This window comes from Caloenas nicobarica, chromosome 26, assembly GCF_036013445.1.
Source record: "Caloenas nicobarica isolate bCalNic1 chromosome 26, bCalNic1.hap1, whole genome shotgun sequence".
Lineage (NCBI taxonomy): Eukaryota > Metazoa > Chordata > Aves > Columbiformes > Columbidae > Caloenas > Caloenas nicobarica.
Genome location: NC_088270.1, coordinates 3,533,671 through 3,549,854, shown reverse-complemented (window position 1 = coordinate 3,549,854; position 16,184 = coordinate 3,533,671). Strand labels below are relative to the sequence as shown.

The 16,184-nt window shown below is 44.1% G+C and overlaps 2 protein-coding genes and 1 long non-coding RNA gene across 14 annotated transcripts in view; 2 read left to right on the top strand and 1 right to left on the bottom strand.

The window, feature by feature from the left end:
* The window catches only part of PRDM10 (PR/SET domain 10), a 40,468-nt gene extending 38,217 nt beyond the window's left edge, over positions 1 to 2,251 (bottom strand). For 5 of the 7 annotated variants that reach the window (XM_065651947.1, XM_065651950.1, XM_065651951.1 and 2 more), the window contains exon 1: positions 2,215 to 2,251. The gene's annotated coding sequence lies outside the window, so the exon portion shown is untranslated. Of the gene's footprint in view, positions 1 to 2,131 lie in introns of all 7 variants that reach the window. The other 2 variants (XM_065651948.1, XM_065651949.1) reach the window with 2 other exon arrangements.
* Positions 1,506 to 14,271, top strand: LOC135998749 (uncharacterized). 3 transcript variants are annotated; one of them, XR_010607648.1, is made up of 8 exons: positions 1,506 to 1,582; positions 2,289 to 2,378; positions 8,951 to 9,030; positions 10,090 to 10,330; positions 10,932 to 11,098; positions 11,370 to 11,479; positions 12,329 to 12,385; positions 14,197 to 14,271. It is a non-coding gene; the product is annotated as an uncharacterized LOC135998749 (long non-coding RNA). The 3 variants fall into 3 exon arrangements; XR_010607647.1 differs by lacking the exon at positions 1,506 to 1,582 and adding an exon at positions 1,593 to 1,696; XR_010607646.1 differs by lacking the exon at positions 1,506 to 1,582 and adding an exon at positions 1,593 to 1,696 and having other exon boundaries at positions 2,283 to 2,378.
* A 659-nt stretch (positions 14,272 to 14,930) lies between these two features.
* Positions 14,931 to 16,184, top strand: part of APLP2 (amyloid beta precursor like protein 2) — a 42,056-nt gene continuing 40,802 nt past the window's right edge. For all 4 annotated transcript variants that reach the window (XM_065651896.1, XM_065651895.1, XM_065651894.1 and 1 more), the window contains exon 1: positions 14,931 to 15,071. In XM_065651896.1, coding sequence (XP_065507968.1) covers positions 14,997 to 15,071 — 75 coding nt within the window. In that variant the 5' untranslated portion in view covers positions 14,931 to 14,996. The remainder of the gene's footprint in view (positions 15,072 to 16,184) is intronic.

Genomic DNA, 16,184 nt, shown 5'->3' with positions numbered 1-16,184 from the left:
GCAAATTACCTCATAGAGCTCACCCAGGATTTCCCATGCAGGTCAGTAGTGAGGGTGCCAGAGGAGAGCAAGCAACACCAGATACCCATTTCTCTCTAAAAACAAACACTTATTCCATCAGATAATAACAATTACATCAATACCTCATCCTAGAACCAAGGTAATAAAGCTGTCTTTGCTCTAAACACCTAACACACAGGAGAAGCACACAGCAAAGTGCCAAAAAGCATCACAACCTGGGAGATAAGTGCTTCATTTAAGGACTGACTCAAGAAATACACCCTCTTACCATTTTTTTTTTCCTAGAAGTTGAGGCATTAGAAGGCTTGAGACTGACAATTACTTTGCTTCCACAAAAGATGCAAAGAACCCTCTTGTAAAATCAGTTGATGATTCATTAGCATCTCATCTTAGAACTTAACTAATAGAAAGAAAATAAAATTCAATCATTGAAAAAATAACAGAAGAAACCGTAAAGTTCAGAAGAGTCTCTATTCCCACTGATACTCTGAAACAGAAACACTGATGTGCATCTTACAGACACACACCTTTGTGCTCATTTGTTCTTTAAAAGCCTATAAGAACCACAAATATATGAGTAATACACTAAACAGGTTGGTTCACAGATACAAAAAAGCACATTGCAAATACTGACCATGCATTTCACTTTCAGGATTATGAAGCTCGGTAGCCTAAACCAGGTTTTTAACTCTGGTCTACAGACCCCTTCTGAGAACCTGCAATGAGCAGTTGAAAGGTAAGAGGTGACCGTGCACATCTCAAAATGTCTCGTACATGGAAACTAACCCTATAGAAAGAGTTAATAGTTTAGGATTAATAAATAGTTCTGAAAGAGAAAGCAGCAGGGCCTCCTCCTTCCATTACACTGATTTAACGAGCTCCCATTAAGCAATTTTTAATGCGACAGTGGTACAGGAGAGGTGACATGGCAACTCAACACCAAAACCTGGGAAGCAACAAGCCCACAAGACCCAACGGCCACGTGCTATAACCGTATCTCAGACCACAACAACAGGTATTCTTGGCACAGGCAACCACCACCACTGGCACTAAGACCAACATTAGCAGAACCACTTCTGCTCACACACGGGCCTTGCCTTTTCCTTCAGGCCCTCGTCGGATGGTAAGCCCTCACACAGGAGGGGTCTGCAAAAGGCCCAAACCCACCGCCCTGGTCCTGCTCTGCCCTCGGATGAGCCCATCCACACAAGGCCCACCCTGCCACCTCAACGTGTCCCAGGACCACCCAGACTTGCAGCTTTTCCCTACTGGAGCCGACATGAGTACATAAAACAGAAACCCTATCAAGCCCCTTCTCACCCGCTCCCCCTTATATACCTTCGCGCCCCACCGCCGCCATCAGCAGCAGCCAATCCGGGGAGGGGGAGCGACGCCCCCTTCCCCTAACTATGCCAATGGGAGGCAGGGGCGCGAGGCAGGCGGCCAATCAGGAGGCGCCGGTGCCTCCTCTCCCTCCCCGCTGTGAGAAACCACCGCAGCCCTCCCCCGGCCTCGAGGCAGCGCGAGGCGCCATCGGTGCCCCCCGATCGCGCGCCCAACGGTCAGTCAGCCCCAACCACTCCGGCCCCGGGGCGAGGTGGGGGGAGACACAGGGTTTGGCGGCCAGAGGCCGCGCAGGACGGGCGGAGGAGAAGGGACGGCCCTGCAGCCGAGGGTAGGGGAGCTGGTCTAAGCACCGGGCGAGGGGAGCGAGCGGCCCAGAGTAACTGGGGGGGGCGGGGGAACAAAATGGCTGCGGCACCCCCCCGCCATTGAGGTGCCGGGGTCCGGACTGTACCATCCAGGGAGGGGGGGAAACAAGGGTGGGGGCAGCCCCTTCTCCCTCTGTCCGGGGCGGGTAGGGGATCCCGGCTGGGGCGGGAAGGGGGGGGAAGCGGACTGTACCTCTCCCGCGGGGGGGGGACTGCGCCCTGCTCCCCCCCCCCCCCACTCGCGGGAGCGAACGGTTTATCCCGTCCCCAGCTCTAAGGAGCCGCCAGCTCTGGGCGCCATCTTGGGTGCGACTAAAACAACAAGTCCAAAAACCCTCGGCGGGTCCCCGCGGCGTCCCTGTATCGGGCTTCCCTCCCGGACCGTCCCATCGCGTTACCTGAGGGGGTCCCATGCGGGTGCCGCGTCCCGGCCGCCGCCGCCGGCCCCGCTGCGGCCCCAAACCCCCCCACCTGTCCTCACCTCACAATGGTAGCTGCAGAGCGGGAGGGGGGGCGGCCGCCCAGTCCTCATTACCATATTCTGCCTAGCAACAGGCCGCGGCGCCGCACGCTGATTGGCTGAAACGCCTCTGCCTACGAAGATGGGGCACAAAAGTCCTCGAGAAAAGCCTCGGAGGCGGCCAGGTCAGGGGGTCTGGGAGCAAGGGGGGGCCCTGATCCACGGGGAAGGGAGAGGGGGGGACCCCTGCCCGGGTCTTTACTCCCCGCCTCGGGTGCCCGGGACCAATCAGAGCGCCGCTCTCATCCCCGCTCGGCTCCTCAGGGAGCCTTTCCACCAATCAGAGCGCGCCTCTTATCGCGGCGCTCCGCCTCCCTACTGGGGGAGGAATGGGAGGGGGTCGCGAGCGGCGCCCCCTGCTGGGAGGGCGGAGGGGAGGGCGGGGCGGGGCGCCCCCTGCCGGCGGGGAGGAGCGGAGGGGCGGTCTCCGAGTGACGTGCAGTGATTGATCGGGTTTGGGGGGCGGCCGCATCCCCCCTTTTACACGGCAGGGGAGGGGCCAGCTCCATCTGCCCTAAATCCCTCCTGGGCCCGCAGCCGAGATGCTCCAGAGCCCTCTCTGTCCTCCCCGCCCCAGTATAATTATTTAAAGTTGTATCAAAAATAAGAGTCCAGCACATTTCACTGTAATTTTACTGATATAGTTTAACAACTGAAGGAGCTATTAATATTTATAAAGGGTCAGCCCCTGAGGAAATGCCCCCAAAAGGGCTCCTTCTGCTTTAAGTGACTCAAACTGGCACTTTTTTTTTTGTGTGTGGTATATGTGTTCAAGTCCTAAATGTCAGCTCAGAGGAGGATAATAATTACTGTTGTTCAGAAATGTAACTAATTGGTCATTCCAGTGGGGTTATTGCTGTACAGTTCTTGATGTTCTTCTTAAAGAGGTGTTTGTGTTACAGTGGCATGGAAAAATACTGCTTTTCTTATTCCTTATTTGTGATTAGCATATGCTCAGAAAGCTATTCAATGTAATATTTCTTAAATAAGACTCTGTTTTGTACCTTCAGAGTTTATTTCAAATGGCTTCATGAGCAGCACTCGTGCACATACATAGTAAAACTGACCCAGAACCCAGCAATGGAGAAGGGGTAAATTTTGGTTAAAGATAAATCACTGCTCTTACAAAAACCCCTTCTGCTCACACTCTGCCCTAGGAGAAAAGCAAGAGGGTCAGATCTCAATGCAATCCACTAGGCCTGTCTTTTAAAAGCCTGATCTAATCTTTTAAATTAAGAGGTGCAGGTGTATATTTAAGTCATTCCATCATACTGACCAATCCCTTCCATGAGCAATCAAGATGCAAATATTCTAACTTGTACTTAATAACCTGAAGTTGTTAGACAAGAAACAATTTTGAAACTGAAGTGAGCAGAATTAGTTATGCAGGTTGTTTTGCTCCACAATATTGCTTGACTCTCTAAATTTGAATGATGAAAGTTATGGAGCCAATTTATTCCTCTAGCCTATATAAACAGTTTCAATTTCATTATCCCATGCTGAAACATTGTGATTAAGAAATAGCACAAGGAAATATGCAAGACCAAACAAAACTGCTTTATTTCCCATAAGTTTAACAGTTATACATGTTGCTTTTTTAAAAAAGTGCTTTCAGTGTTGTATTTTTATTGGAGATTTCCAAGAGTCTCCCTACCAGTTTGAAGATGTCCTGGCTCTGACACAAACAGGCTATTGTGCCATGTTTTCAGGTAATTGGGCACAAACCAGCGCAGGACCTCAGGGCTGTCCTTTCCTTGTACATGGGACATGTTCCAAAAGTTATTCCAGAGGTTGGGTTTTTTTTTTCTCCTCTCTTACTTGGAAACACCAATTCCGTGCAAGTGTGCAGTGGGTGCAACAAGCCACCAGCTGCAGAAAAATCGTGCTGCTCTGATTCATCCCCCACAGTATCTGGGATCTGATGTAATGCCTATTGTATTCCCCACATTTCATGTCTTGTTTCTGATGCTCCGGCACAGGCTTTGTTTTTCCAACAGCCTCCTGCTGTCAGAGAGAAAAAACCCTTCACATTAGGTTAATTTATTTCTAATCTTCATAATTCAAAGAAGCTACATAAAATCATTTCTCCATTTGTCTGGAACAGTGCTGCAACCCTTCATTAAATCTTGCTTTTCCCCCCTCATTTCCTGGGCCTCTGTATCTCCATTTCTGCACCACCTCATTTGTATTTTGCTATTTCAGCACAGCCCATGTCCCTTCTTGCCTGTTTGTCTCTTCCCTTCTTTCCTAGAAAGCTTTTCTATTTCTTTTTTCCTGTCTATACCTCTTGGTTTCCAATTTTCTTGGGGTTATTTGATTTTTCTTCGTGACATTATCCCCTTTTGAGAAGCACGTAGAATAAAACACAAAGAAAAATACTCCAGTGCCGTAAACTCATCAGAGTTACAGAAGCAGGTGATGCCTGGAGAAGGAAAAACTTCAGCTCTCTCCATGTCTCTGTTCAAACTTGCTAAATTATAACACAACCAAAATGTAATTACTTTGCATCCTGCACAGAGAATACAGAACAAGGTGGAAGTAGTGATATGACTTCACTGATTTCGAGCAAGCCACAATATATTTAGTTAAATATCATCATGTAGAACGTGTATAAAGCTAACCTTGGTTCTCAGGGCCATTTCCCCACCAAAAGGTTTGGGGTTTTCTTAAACAAGCTGAATTAATACCCTTATACTGCAAGGAAAGGTGTAACCAAAAGAACTTTGCACATTACTGTGTTTTAATAGCATCTACCTAATTATCTTAACACTTTACAAGTGGTGTTACTTCAAACTAAATGACACAGACCATTAGAGAAAACATTTAATCACATGCACACACTACTGGCTGCCCTTTTGCCCGCTCTGTACCCACCCAAATACCATTTATCTCCCAATATTTAATAAGAAATATAAGCCATAGGAACATCAATGCAGAGATTTGTGTCCTTGCAGCCTTGAACAAGAGACTAAAAATGTCACTGAACACAAGTTTGGGTTTTTTTTTTAAGGCCTTTTTCTACTTATCTGCTCTCATGCCAACATTTTTATGCAGTTTAAATAGGGGACTTTTATTTCCCTAGTGTTTACTCTTCCAGTATATTTATAGGCAGCAGTCATAACCTCTCCTAAAGTTTATTTTCTTCACTTAAACAAACCTTATTTCTTTTATGTTTTCCTGTATAAGATACTCCCCATTCCCCATCTGTTTTACTCTGGTAGAATAGGGCAACAGGGCTTTTACAAGGCAACTTTTACACTATGCAATGCATTTTCAAAAGGAGCTTTGGAGACCATTGTTTGCCCTTTAAGGGTAAAAAGCTTTTCCTAAAACATTTTTAGCTCTTACCCAAAAATCTGGATCTCCAAGCTTGTGAAAATACTCACCAACAACAGTTGAAGAAAGTTTATCTCAAAAAGACACTGAGAATGATTTAAGAATCCAGATCATCAGGCAAATTCAAGAGGATGAGACAGGCTTAAGCTCCCAGCGAGAATTAAACCTACAAAGCACAATACAGGCTGGTAAGTCCAAGGAAAACTAGACAAAAATCCAATAAAGACTTACTAAGGCCAGAACAATGAGATATATTCCAGATAAAGCTGGGAAGTGTGATTAAAAAAACACATCCAGGTATAACCATCCTTAAACCAGACCCCAAGGCTTCTCTGGGTTCTCTTAAAGGAAGAGTGAGGTCCCTGGGCTTGGCTTAAATAGAGCTGCTGCTCCCATGGGTGGGGGCTCCAGGTGAAGCTGCTCAGGATCAGGAGGGTTTATTAGTGGCCTCAGGTCCCTGCTAAGATTCTCTGTGGCTCCTTGGGTACTGCAGCTCAAACTTTGTCCCTTTTTGGTTTTAGGTAAAGTTTGGGGTTTTTTTTAAGTTTTCTTTTAGAATTGGCCTTAAATATTGTGTTTGTACTCTTATTATACTTATTAAAACCCTATGGGTTTAATTAAAAATCAGTTTACAATTTTGGAGGAGATTGTGTGCATAACTCTTTTCTCTTTATGTTTGAGTCTCTCCTTACCACATTTCCAAGTTTTGCATTGATCTTCTAGCATAACAATTATGAAGTTAAGCCTTTAAAAGAACAAGACATTGCTGAAACTTTTTCCCAAGGTTCTGGGATTTTTGTGCTTGAGTAGAAAAAAAATACAATACATGTTTACACCATTAGTGGTGTTGCATTATTATCAATGCTTCTGGTGTCCTGTTTGAGTGCTTGACCTGCAGTAGTGTGGGGCTGTATTAATTTAAATGTAACCTCAGATTGCATTCAAAATGTTCTTGTGGAGCAGTTCTCTACAATTGGAAGTTGTGTTCAAGAGGATTGTTGTCTCAGTAGAAAAGGAATTTTTGCTTTAGTGACTGATGTGTTTAAAGGAGGAGATGTTTTAAAACTAAACTGAGGCTGAAAAGTAAGTATATTCCACCCACGCTTTAAGCTGATACCTGAATGCCTTTGAAAACAAGTGTCATAGGTATCAAATAAAATAAATGTATAGCAAATGCCAGGATTTGTCAGTGAATTCAATGCTGCCTTATCTCTCAAGGGAACAAAAAGAAAATGGTATCATTGGAGGCAGCTGGCAGGATTGAAGCTGCAGCCTCTGCCCTGGTGCAGATGGCTACAATTGAAAAACTCCTGCTGCTGGGCAGAAAAACATGAAAATTTGCTGTATAGGATAGGGAGTTCTGGTGGATCCTCCACTGTCTGTCAGACAAATGACACTGGAGGAGGGACGAAGACAGAAGAAGAAACAACACTTCACTATGTTTCCCCAGAATCTTTCAGTGAACACAACATAACCCAATTATTTTTGCTCAGTTTCATTGTTTTTTGGGGGGGTTTCTTGTGGTGTTTTTTTTTTTTTTCTTGCAGGAAATATTCCTCATTGTCAGGGCTCTTGTGATGTTATTCAGGTGCACCCAAATGTTACATATTCCAGGTGTGCCCAGGCACCTGGCCAGCTCGACTCAAAACAGAGGTGGATTTACAGGGTAAGGTGGGAGCGTTCTTTCAAACACAGGACTTAAAACTTCCCTGTTATTCCAGAATTGTTCAACTGTTGCTTTGAACTCTTGTAACCCTGTGTGCAGTGGAAAAATTCAGGATTTGCCTGCCTGAGCGTGAGGCTGCTGTTCACAATAAAATACTTGCTGCAGTTCCAGCTGAGAGCGCTTGTGTGTCTCGTGTCAGGTTTGCTCTGCAGGAATTTTGCAGGGACTTTTCTGGAATTTTGTTTCAAAAGTTTTGCTCTGAGTAGAATTGGTGTTTCCCAAGGCTATAAAATCCATTTGCTTGGGAATGCTTTTTTTAAAGTACTGCGGGAGCTCAGGTAAGGGCTGGGCTGAAAGTTTTATCCCAAAATTTGACCCCTGATTTTCAAAATGCTCCGAAATTGGCCACTTAGTGAATCTGCTTGAATAATAAAGGATCACAGTAATAACAAGGGCAGAAAAAATATTTTACAAAATAGCATTTCATTCAATATAAAGCAAGTGCAATGCAGCAGAAGCACATTAAAGGTGTAATTAAGACCAAAAGACAATTCAGTATTTCTGTAACACCTGCTGGGGGTTTATCTCCTTTCATAGTCTTTCACCAGGTTTTCTTTAACAGCTGATATGCTGGTTGATAGCATTAAAAAATACAAAATAAAAATGAATAAAGGAGCTGTCTACTGTACAGAGCGCAGGCGTCTTTCAGGATTAAATACTCAATAGTGAATCACGCAATTGTTGCAAACTATAGGCAAAACGTTTGAGTCGAAGGTGGAAAAAAGACTTAACGTGTATGGCATTTTTCCTTCCCTTACTTCAAAGAAATATTTTCACAATGCAAAAACCTTTAATAAAGAGAGCAACTTACGTAGCCATAAACTTATTTTTCATTGCTGTACTTCTCAAATGCTTTTTTTGGGAAATTATTTCCTGGCCTGTGCCAGATGCTGTTTTCCTTCACAATGAAGTAACAGTCCTTTGTGAGTGATATCACAGTGTTATACCACAGCCCTTATTGTGACTTCTCAAATTTAACGTACTGAAATACATTCTTTGTTGGTTGTTTGAGGGCTTTCAGATCTGGGGTTTGATTAAAGTCAGTCTGGAACAAAAAAAAGGGCGAAATTGGACAGTATGTGATTTGCAGAAAAACATGGAAACAAAAGAAGGGCAAAAAGGAAAAGTTTGGATATTTGGTGCACTTTATCTCTTCTCGTATAGACAGAAGAAAAACTTACCTCCGAATACAAATAATTTCTAGTTTTTCAGCTAGATCACAGCATTTGGCCTTTCCAAGTGTAGGCTGGAAGCTTTGCAGTTTAGACACGTGAGCTGTGGGTTTTGTATCACGATGACACGGTTTCATCCTTTACCAGGATAAGGTTTATTAAAACTGGTGTATGTGTTTGCGCCACTGTCTGTGTGCAGAGAAATGAATCCTTTGGAAGGGTTATGTAAAGGTATATGTTCCAGGAGACAGAACAAATACAAGGAGTCCAGCTGAGGTACTTGAGGTCTCATCACACACGGAGCGGAGTGCTTGGAATTTGAAATGCAGGTTAAAGCTTTTCGCATCCCCCAGGTCCCTGTAAGGTTGTAGGGATAAGTCTGCATGCACACGTATATTTATGTGTTTAAGCATAAGTTAATCTAAGGACATAATTACATATGCTTATTTCCCCCCCGCTTTAGAAGTAAGCCAGTAATTATGAAAAAGAAAGATGCTCATTTTGAAGTTCCTTTTGAAAAGGAAGACGTTCTTTTTGAAATTGGTAAGTAAATATCAATTTTAGTGTATTTGCTAAGTAAACACTTCTTTGGGTAGCTTTTTAGCCTTTCCAGTCACCAGAGGAGCTGGCGAACAGGTCTGGTATCCAGCTATATTTTCAGCTATGTGGAAAAGGTCTCGTTAGGCTTTTTAGCAGAGAAGAGGGAGATATTTGTAATACCTGATAGAATATTGATATATTTAAGTGTGCTGATATATAAGATTTTAAAAAATAGAAAACGTGGTCAAATTTTGCCCTTACTGTAGTCCACTGAGACTGCACCGGGTAACGCGTTGAGGAAAAATGTAGCCAACAGCAGTTTTGAGGAAACTGTTGAAATGCAGATAAATGAAGATATCTGGCTGACCAGAAGAATCTGTATTCATGTGGCGAACGTTTCATTGCTCATACTGCAATGCTTTCTGAAGTATATTTTCGTATCATCATTTCCCATTTTAAATTCAGCTCCTAAATCCTAAAAGGGAATTAACTACCAGCCATTTGCATTTTAAAGGGAAAACTCAAACCTCAGTAGAGTGCTTGACTTAAGACGCCTTTTATATAACTTGGCCAATGAGCTGCATCTTGGGAGAGACCTCAGGGAGTCCACCTAATGACTTGAGGCGAGGCAGGAAAACCTGGACTTGGAAGGAGCTTTGTAATTTGCTTCATAAAATACAGAATATGCTGGTATTGCTGGGAAGCTCTCCTGCAAACTGGCCTTTTCAGTATTGGGGGGCAAAAGGACCTTCAACCTTTGGCAAACATGGACGGCTTGAGCGCAGGCAATTCTCTCCCCATGAGTGGGGGAAAATTATAGTCAGAAATCAGTTGTAAAGCTCCAAAGAACGGCGTCCAAGGTTATAATAAAGCCGGTACAGAATACGAAGCTGCCCTCTTAAATGAGTTTACAAATAAATAGAGCTAGAGAGCAGGCTGTATTTGGGGCGTTGAATTTAAAAGCTGTAGAGCAATGTCTGCAAATATGAATTCCTGCGCCTGGGAATTCCAAATCCCACTGATTTTTTTTTTATGCTTTTTTTTTTTCCCCTTGTGGTGAAGACCAGGCTGCTAATCAGCATGAGACCCTTCAGCTCCTTCCCAAAGTGTGATCTGGTGATACCCTTGTCTCCAGGCTGCGCATTTCAGGAAACTAAAATAAATATTCCTATGCTGACATAAGAACAACGACGGGGTGGTTGGGAGCCATGAGCCTTCTAATGATGATTGCAACAGGAAATTGTACCTTAATGATTGTTTAAATAGAATGATGCAACCTGCAGCTGGCTGTGCTGAAATCACAGTGAGTAAGGAGGGGATTTTTGATGGGGTTAATTTGCTTTTAAGTGAACCAGAAAAATAAGGACTTGAAAGTATCGTGCAGCTGATGGAAAACAACAGTTCCCAGTAATGAAGCTTTGCAGTATCAGGCATGACATGTCTCTTAGACATATTTTAAAATTCCATATTATCCATTCCTGTGTTATAAGTTGCTTCCTAACACACCCTGTTGCTTGCAAACTGAGTAACCGCACAAATGAGCGATGGAGGGAGCGCGAAATCAAAGGTGGCTCCGGTGAGTGCCACAAAAGAGCTTGTCAGCACAGGTTATTCCACGATACCTGATGTAACAGGCTCTGAATCACACCTGATTACAGAGGGAGGGGCACTTCTTTTTGTTATTGAATTACACTTATCTTCAAAGCTGCTGGAAATGATTCTACATTTATTCAGCAGGACAAGTCCTGAGGTTTTTAGATTCGACATTGCTCATTGCTGTGCTGTTTGTTTAAGATGATTTGGCTTTTAATCCGCCAATGAATACTGAATGAAGAATTCAATCATGAATCAGATCTTTTCTTTTGCTTGCCAGTAACACAAGCCATTTTTATTTTCAATTTCAGGTTTCTTTTACAGCGTGGGACAAAAATAAATTATGAGTGGATAGAAGTGAAAATTGTTCCTTTGGAGCAACTCCCCTGCATCAATGCTTAATCCTTCCATTATGTGTGATACCATTTATCATTCTACTGTAATATTTGACACGCACATTTGTGGGACAAATTCAGAGGTAATATAAATGCTGCAATAACACTGACTTATGTAGAACCGTAGCTAATTAGAACATATTTGAATTTTCATCTTTCATGGGACACCTCTATAAAATGAACGACCTTTCACACCGCTGAAATGAGACTGGCAAGCAGACAAGGGGAGAGGAAAGAAACGTTGCCCAAGGACAACAGAAGAAATCTCAGCATCATAATGAGCCAATAACTGTGGAAAATACGCTCAGTTGTTGGTGGATTCTTTTTAATTGTGGGTTGTTTTTTATCTTTTAGCTCTTGCATGGCTTCTCTACCGCAAACTGTACTGCTCAGCTCACTGAAGTTGGAATTATTTGCTTGCCTTGATAGGTGAACAACTGATCCTGCTGCCATCAGAGGCTGAGGTTAGTGTTTGCTACAGCTTTTTGAAAAAGCATCAGGCATTTTTCTGCATCGAGATCCCACCAGTGCCCAAAGCCTTGGATCCATCTGGAGAGAAAAAATGAGCAGCGTAAATACCCAGACTATATATTCTGCAAACTGATCATTAGCTAAAAAGGTGGTTAGGCTTCCTTCTGTTCTTGCATTTGGGATCCTAAATCTGAGTGTGGGCTCATCGTTACTCTATTGAATTATGTATTAGAGGTAATTTCCTTTCCTGGATAGTGAATCCTTCAGATGTGCAAATCTATTCTGAAAAGTATTGCTTGTGTCTTTCAGATGCTGCATTTGTCTTGGGTAATATTCCTCTTCAGACAAATTGTCCAGTTAAATTCACTGTGATCATTGGTTTTGCCCTCCATCTAGAAAATGAGAGGAGATCACAGACTTAGCGCATTTTCCCGATGCTACAATTCATTTTCAGAGCACTGAAGGAGCAGCAGCTTCCTCGAGCAGCCACATTCTTCTTGTGCTCGCCTTAAGCATCCTCAATTGATGTGTTATATTTTTCATTTTCCAATGCGTTACCACCTTTTCTGTGCTAATGTGCTTCAGCAAAGCAGTAATATTTCTAAACCTAAAAGAAGGGGAATTAATGGTACAACCGGTTCCTGTTACATGCTGTTGAGATGAACACAGCACAAACTGCTGATAAAATCTCAGAAAATTACCATCAGGAGTTAAGGATTCATCGATACGATAAAGGATAGACTTCCCTGCCTTCCTTGCCAAGCCCATTTAAGTGTGTCTTTGAGCAGAATCAGGAAGGTTTGTTGTCAGCCATTATTGACCGTGTCTCTTTCTTTTCACAGGTTCCTGTGCTGGTTTTCCTCGTGCCCGCAATTACTCCTTTTATTCCCGTTTTTAAGGTATGACTCCACTTGCAATGCATCTATTCGTAGTTTTTCTCCATCCTTTCGCTTTTCTAAACTTCACAGTATTCCCATAAGAATCACCTTCCTTTTTTAAACTCCTGTTGCTCAGAAGGTCTCTGCATCTTTTCTGTTACCCTTATTCTACAGAACATTTTCATCCTCTGTGCACACTTTATACCTTAAGCCCAGTTTCTTCCATGGTTTCCTTCATTCCTCTTGTTGCTGATGGACTTTTTGGAAAAATAAGGATGACGCTTGTAATCAAACCTGTCTCAGTAAAAATATTCCAAAGTGAATGGAGTATCTGTTTGGTATGTCATGCCTGTGTTAGGGGGATGTTGCTTTTTATTGTGTTAACAGCCACCATCCTACCAAAAATTAGTGTATCTGGATACGTTGAGGCAGAAGATGGGGTTTATTTTGGTTGCTCTGACGGTGGCACCACATGGCTGTGGAAATTCAGACTCCTCTGAGTGCCCTCAAAGGTCGCACAACCTCTGCACTTGGACATTTGTGTCTTGATTTCAAGGGGTATTTGGCAACCTACAGCTAATTCCTACCTGCTGTTCCCCAAAAATCAGGTCTTCACATACCCCAATTAACAATCTTTTTTTTTTTTTCAGCTTTTTCACCATCCTCCAAATGCATTAGCTCAGAGGGGCTGTGAACATTAATTAATACTTGCCAAGCACAATGTAAATATTAAGTATTAAAAGTGTATTAATTTATATAGTATTCCAAATACTATATAAATTCAATGTCAAATGAAAGCCTCTATGTAAAGATATATAAAGAGCTTGTATATTTTGGCCCGGGGAGAAAGAAAAATCCTTCCCTTTTTTAAGAAAAGGGAAAAGCTTAACTCAGATTATCCTGTTATTTACTCAGGTATTCATATTGCACAATAAAATATTTACATTGAAATGTATCAGTTTTCAAAAAAGAGTTTGTTAACTCCGTTTTCCAACTGAATTTGGCCAAGTTGGAAAGAAAATTATATATGCCAGAGGACTGCAATAAAAGAGATTTAAGTGTTTTCAAATACCATAAAAAAGAGACTGTAATAAGTGACTAGTGGACCAGTCAGCTGCTTTAATTAAAACTGGGCAGCTTATTGATCTGTCGTACAGATTTACCCCCATCTGCAACATTTCAGCAATATTCCCTTCAACTATTTCAGAAAATAGGGCTTGTACAAGACACTGAAGAATTTGGAAGTTGAGGATGGAAATGTTTTATAACTATGCGACATTTTGTACAAAGATCTTTTTTTTTCACTCCATGTTAAGCATTTTATGTATTTTCATACAAAAATGAAAGTGAATATATAGGATAATATTTTTCTGACGTAATTCTAATGTGTTCACTGATATTGCTTTAAAAAAGCAGAAGTCTAGAATATATTGATTTATATCATGTTTTTAAATGTGTTATGTCTAAAAATATTCTGGCCACCGAAACTAGTGGGAGCTTTAGTGGTTACATCTTCAAGATGGGAATTTGTCATCTCTGAACTGATTGATGTACATTCTCATTGTAAAAGCCAAAGAAAATAATAAAAAGAGACTAATTTATGAATGTTTTGTAGCTGTGCTTGGTAGCTCTGCAGTTCCTGAAGGGCTTGATATCGTTTAAGTTGTTTTTATAAGTAACATGGTTCCAAAGAAACGGGAGGCACGGCCGTTTCACACCCCACTGGAGAAAGTGGTGACGAAGATGATGGATCACAGGGATAAATCTCGTTGTTTAATTAAAATTTAGGGAGAGCTTTGCTGTGTTTACAGAGATTCTGTCATCTCTTCCAGGTAGCGCCTGCCCTCAGCATTGGTGACAGGATGGAGCAACTGACCATTATTATGCTAGAGCTGCATTTGAAGAGAAAATAATAATAAAAAGCACAAGGGTGTTGGTTTTTATTGGAAAGCAAGAATCGCTCAGAGCCTGCTGATAGCACCATGGGTTAAGGGTGTTAAGAAACGGGGGACTAATGTAAAGACAGTTTTATTTTTAGGTTGGGAAATTTCCCTGGTTTATTTTTTGATGAGGAAATTGCCACATTTTCCTGTCCTGACCCAAGCAAACCCCCTGAAGCAATGAGGCTGAAGGTCTTTGGGTCCATAGACCCCCATAGATCCTGGCTACACCACCCCGTGGCCCTTTCGATGTCGACCCTCTTCGATGTCAAAAATTGGACGTGGGTGGTTAATTTCCATAGCAGCCTAAAAATAACAAAGGGGTGAAAAGCCCCAGGGGCTGTTTCCCCTCAGGGCCTCAGCTCTGGCCGCCATTTCCCCAGTGGGCCGCCCCCGTAGGCGGGGCAACGCGCCCTGCCGCCTGCCATTGGCTGGTAGCGGGAAGGGGGCGTGGCTTGTCGCCCAGACATCCATACTCACCCGGGGGGCGGGGCCAGGCTTCCTCGGCGGCGCGGCGATTGGCCGCCAGCCGGGGATCGCGGGGCGTCACTTCTCCGTCTTCTCCGCGATTGGCGCAAGCGCGGTGGGGCGGGGCTTGGGTGAGGCGGCTCCCGTGGCGCCGCCGAGGCCGCAGTCGCGCTTTGGGCGGCGGCGGAGAGCGGCGGCGGCGGAGAGCGGCGGCGGCGGCGGCGATGGGTTCCAGCTCCGCGTTCCTGCTCCTCCTGGGGCTCGCCGGCCCCGCGGTCGCCCTCGCCGGTTATATCGAGGTGCGCGGGGGCCGGGGAGGGCGGCGGCCGTTGGGAGGGCGCGCGAGCGGCCGGTGGGGGCTGCGCGCGGGTCTCCTCAGGCGGCGGCGGGTGCGGCCCCGGCTCCCCCGGGGGGATAGGCCGGGTATTGTCTGCAGGTTGGAAGGAGCGGCCGCGGGGAGAAACGGAGCCGAGGTTGGGGCTCTCTGGCCATTTTACCGGGGTGTTTTCTCCCCTCCCTGCCCGGGGCGGGGGAGGCTGCGTTATCGCCCGGGGGCGACCTGCAGCTGGGCTGCGGTTGTGGAGGGGGGCGATAAATGGCGTGTTCAAGGTGTCTCCTCTCGCAGCCCAGAGGTCGAGCGGCTTCTGCGAGACCTTCTAGGGGTAGGGGATGGTGGGATCGTGTTTTCTTCTGGTTTTCCGGAAAAACGCTCCCAAACAGGTTTCTTATCTGGCCAAAAATCGCATGGTTTAGCGGCTTCGTTTCGCTAGGATCCCCGTGTCTTTTTATTTATTATTTTTTAATTTGAATTTTGAGAAGTGACCTCTGCATTCTTGGCACGGCAGCAAGAGCCGTGAGCTTCAGATTGGTCTAGAAGCTGAGAAGATATTAGAGGGCGATTTCGCAGGGAAAAAACGCCTCGGTTAAACGAATCCGTTTACCTGCTAGATCCCCGATAAATGTGGAGGTTTGAAGTGTTATCTTTCCCAGGGGATGCTTCAGCCAAGTGTAAAGGGTGCGCATTTAACACAGAAATGGCTTGGATGCCGCAATTCATATGTATACACATCTGTATATCTATATGAATAGATATTACAGTTGTATCCCTATATGTGAAAGCAGTTGGAGGGGGGAAATTCTGACTTCATCCCCTAAAAATTACAATTCTGTGTAATTTAGCGATCTAAATGACAAGATGAATAGGAAAAAAAAATGGGCTATATAAAAACTTTACACTAGAGTGAAACAGCAAAACAAAGAGCAAAGTGCACCCTGAGCTTTAAACATGGCACAGAAATAGAGTTTAATAATCTACACCTGGATGTTGTTTGGAAACGCAAAGCGGCTGCGTCCGTCTTGTTCAGGTTCTGGGTTATTTAGAGCTGGGTGAAGGGCAGGCTTGTGGCTGTTTG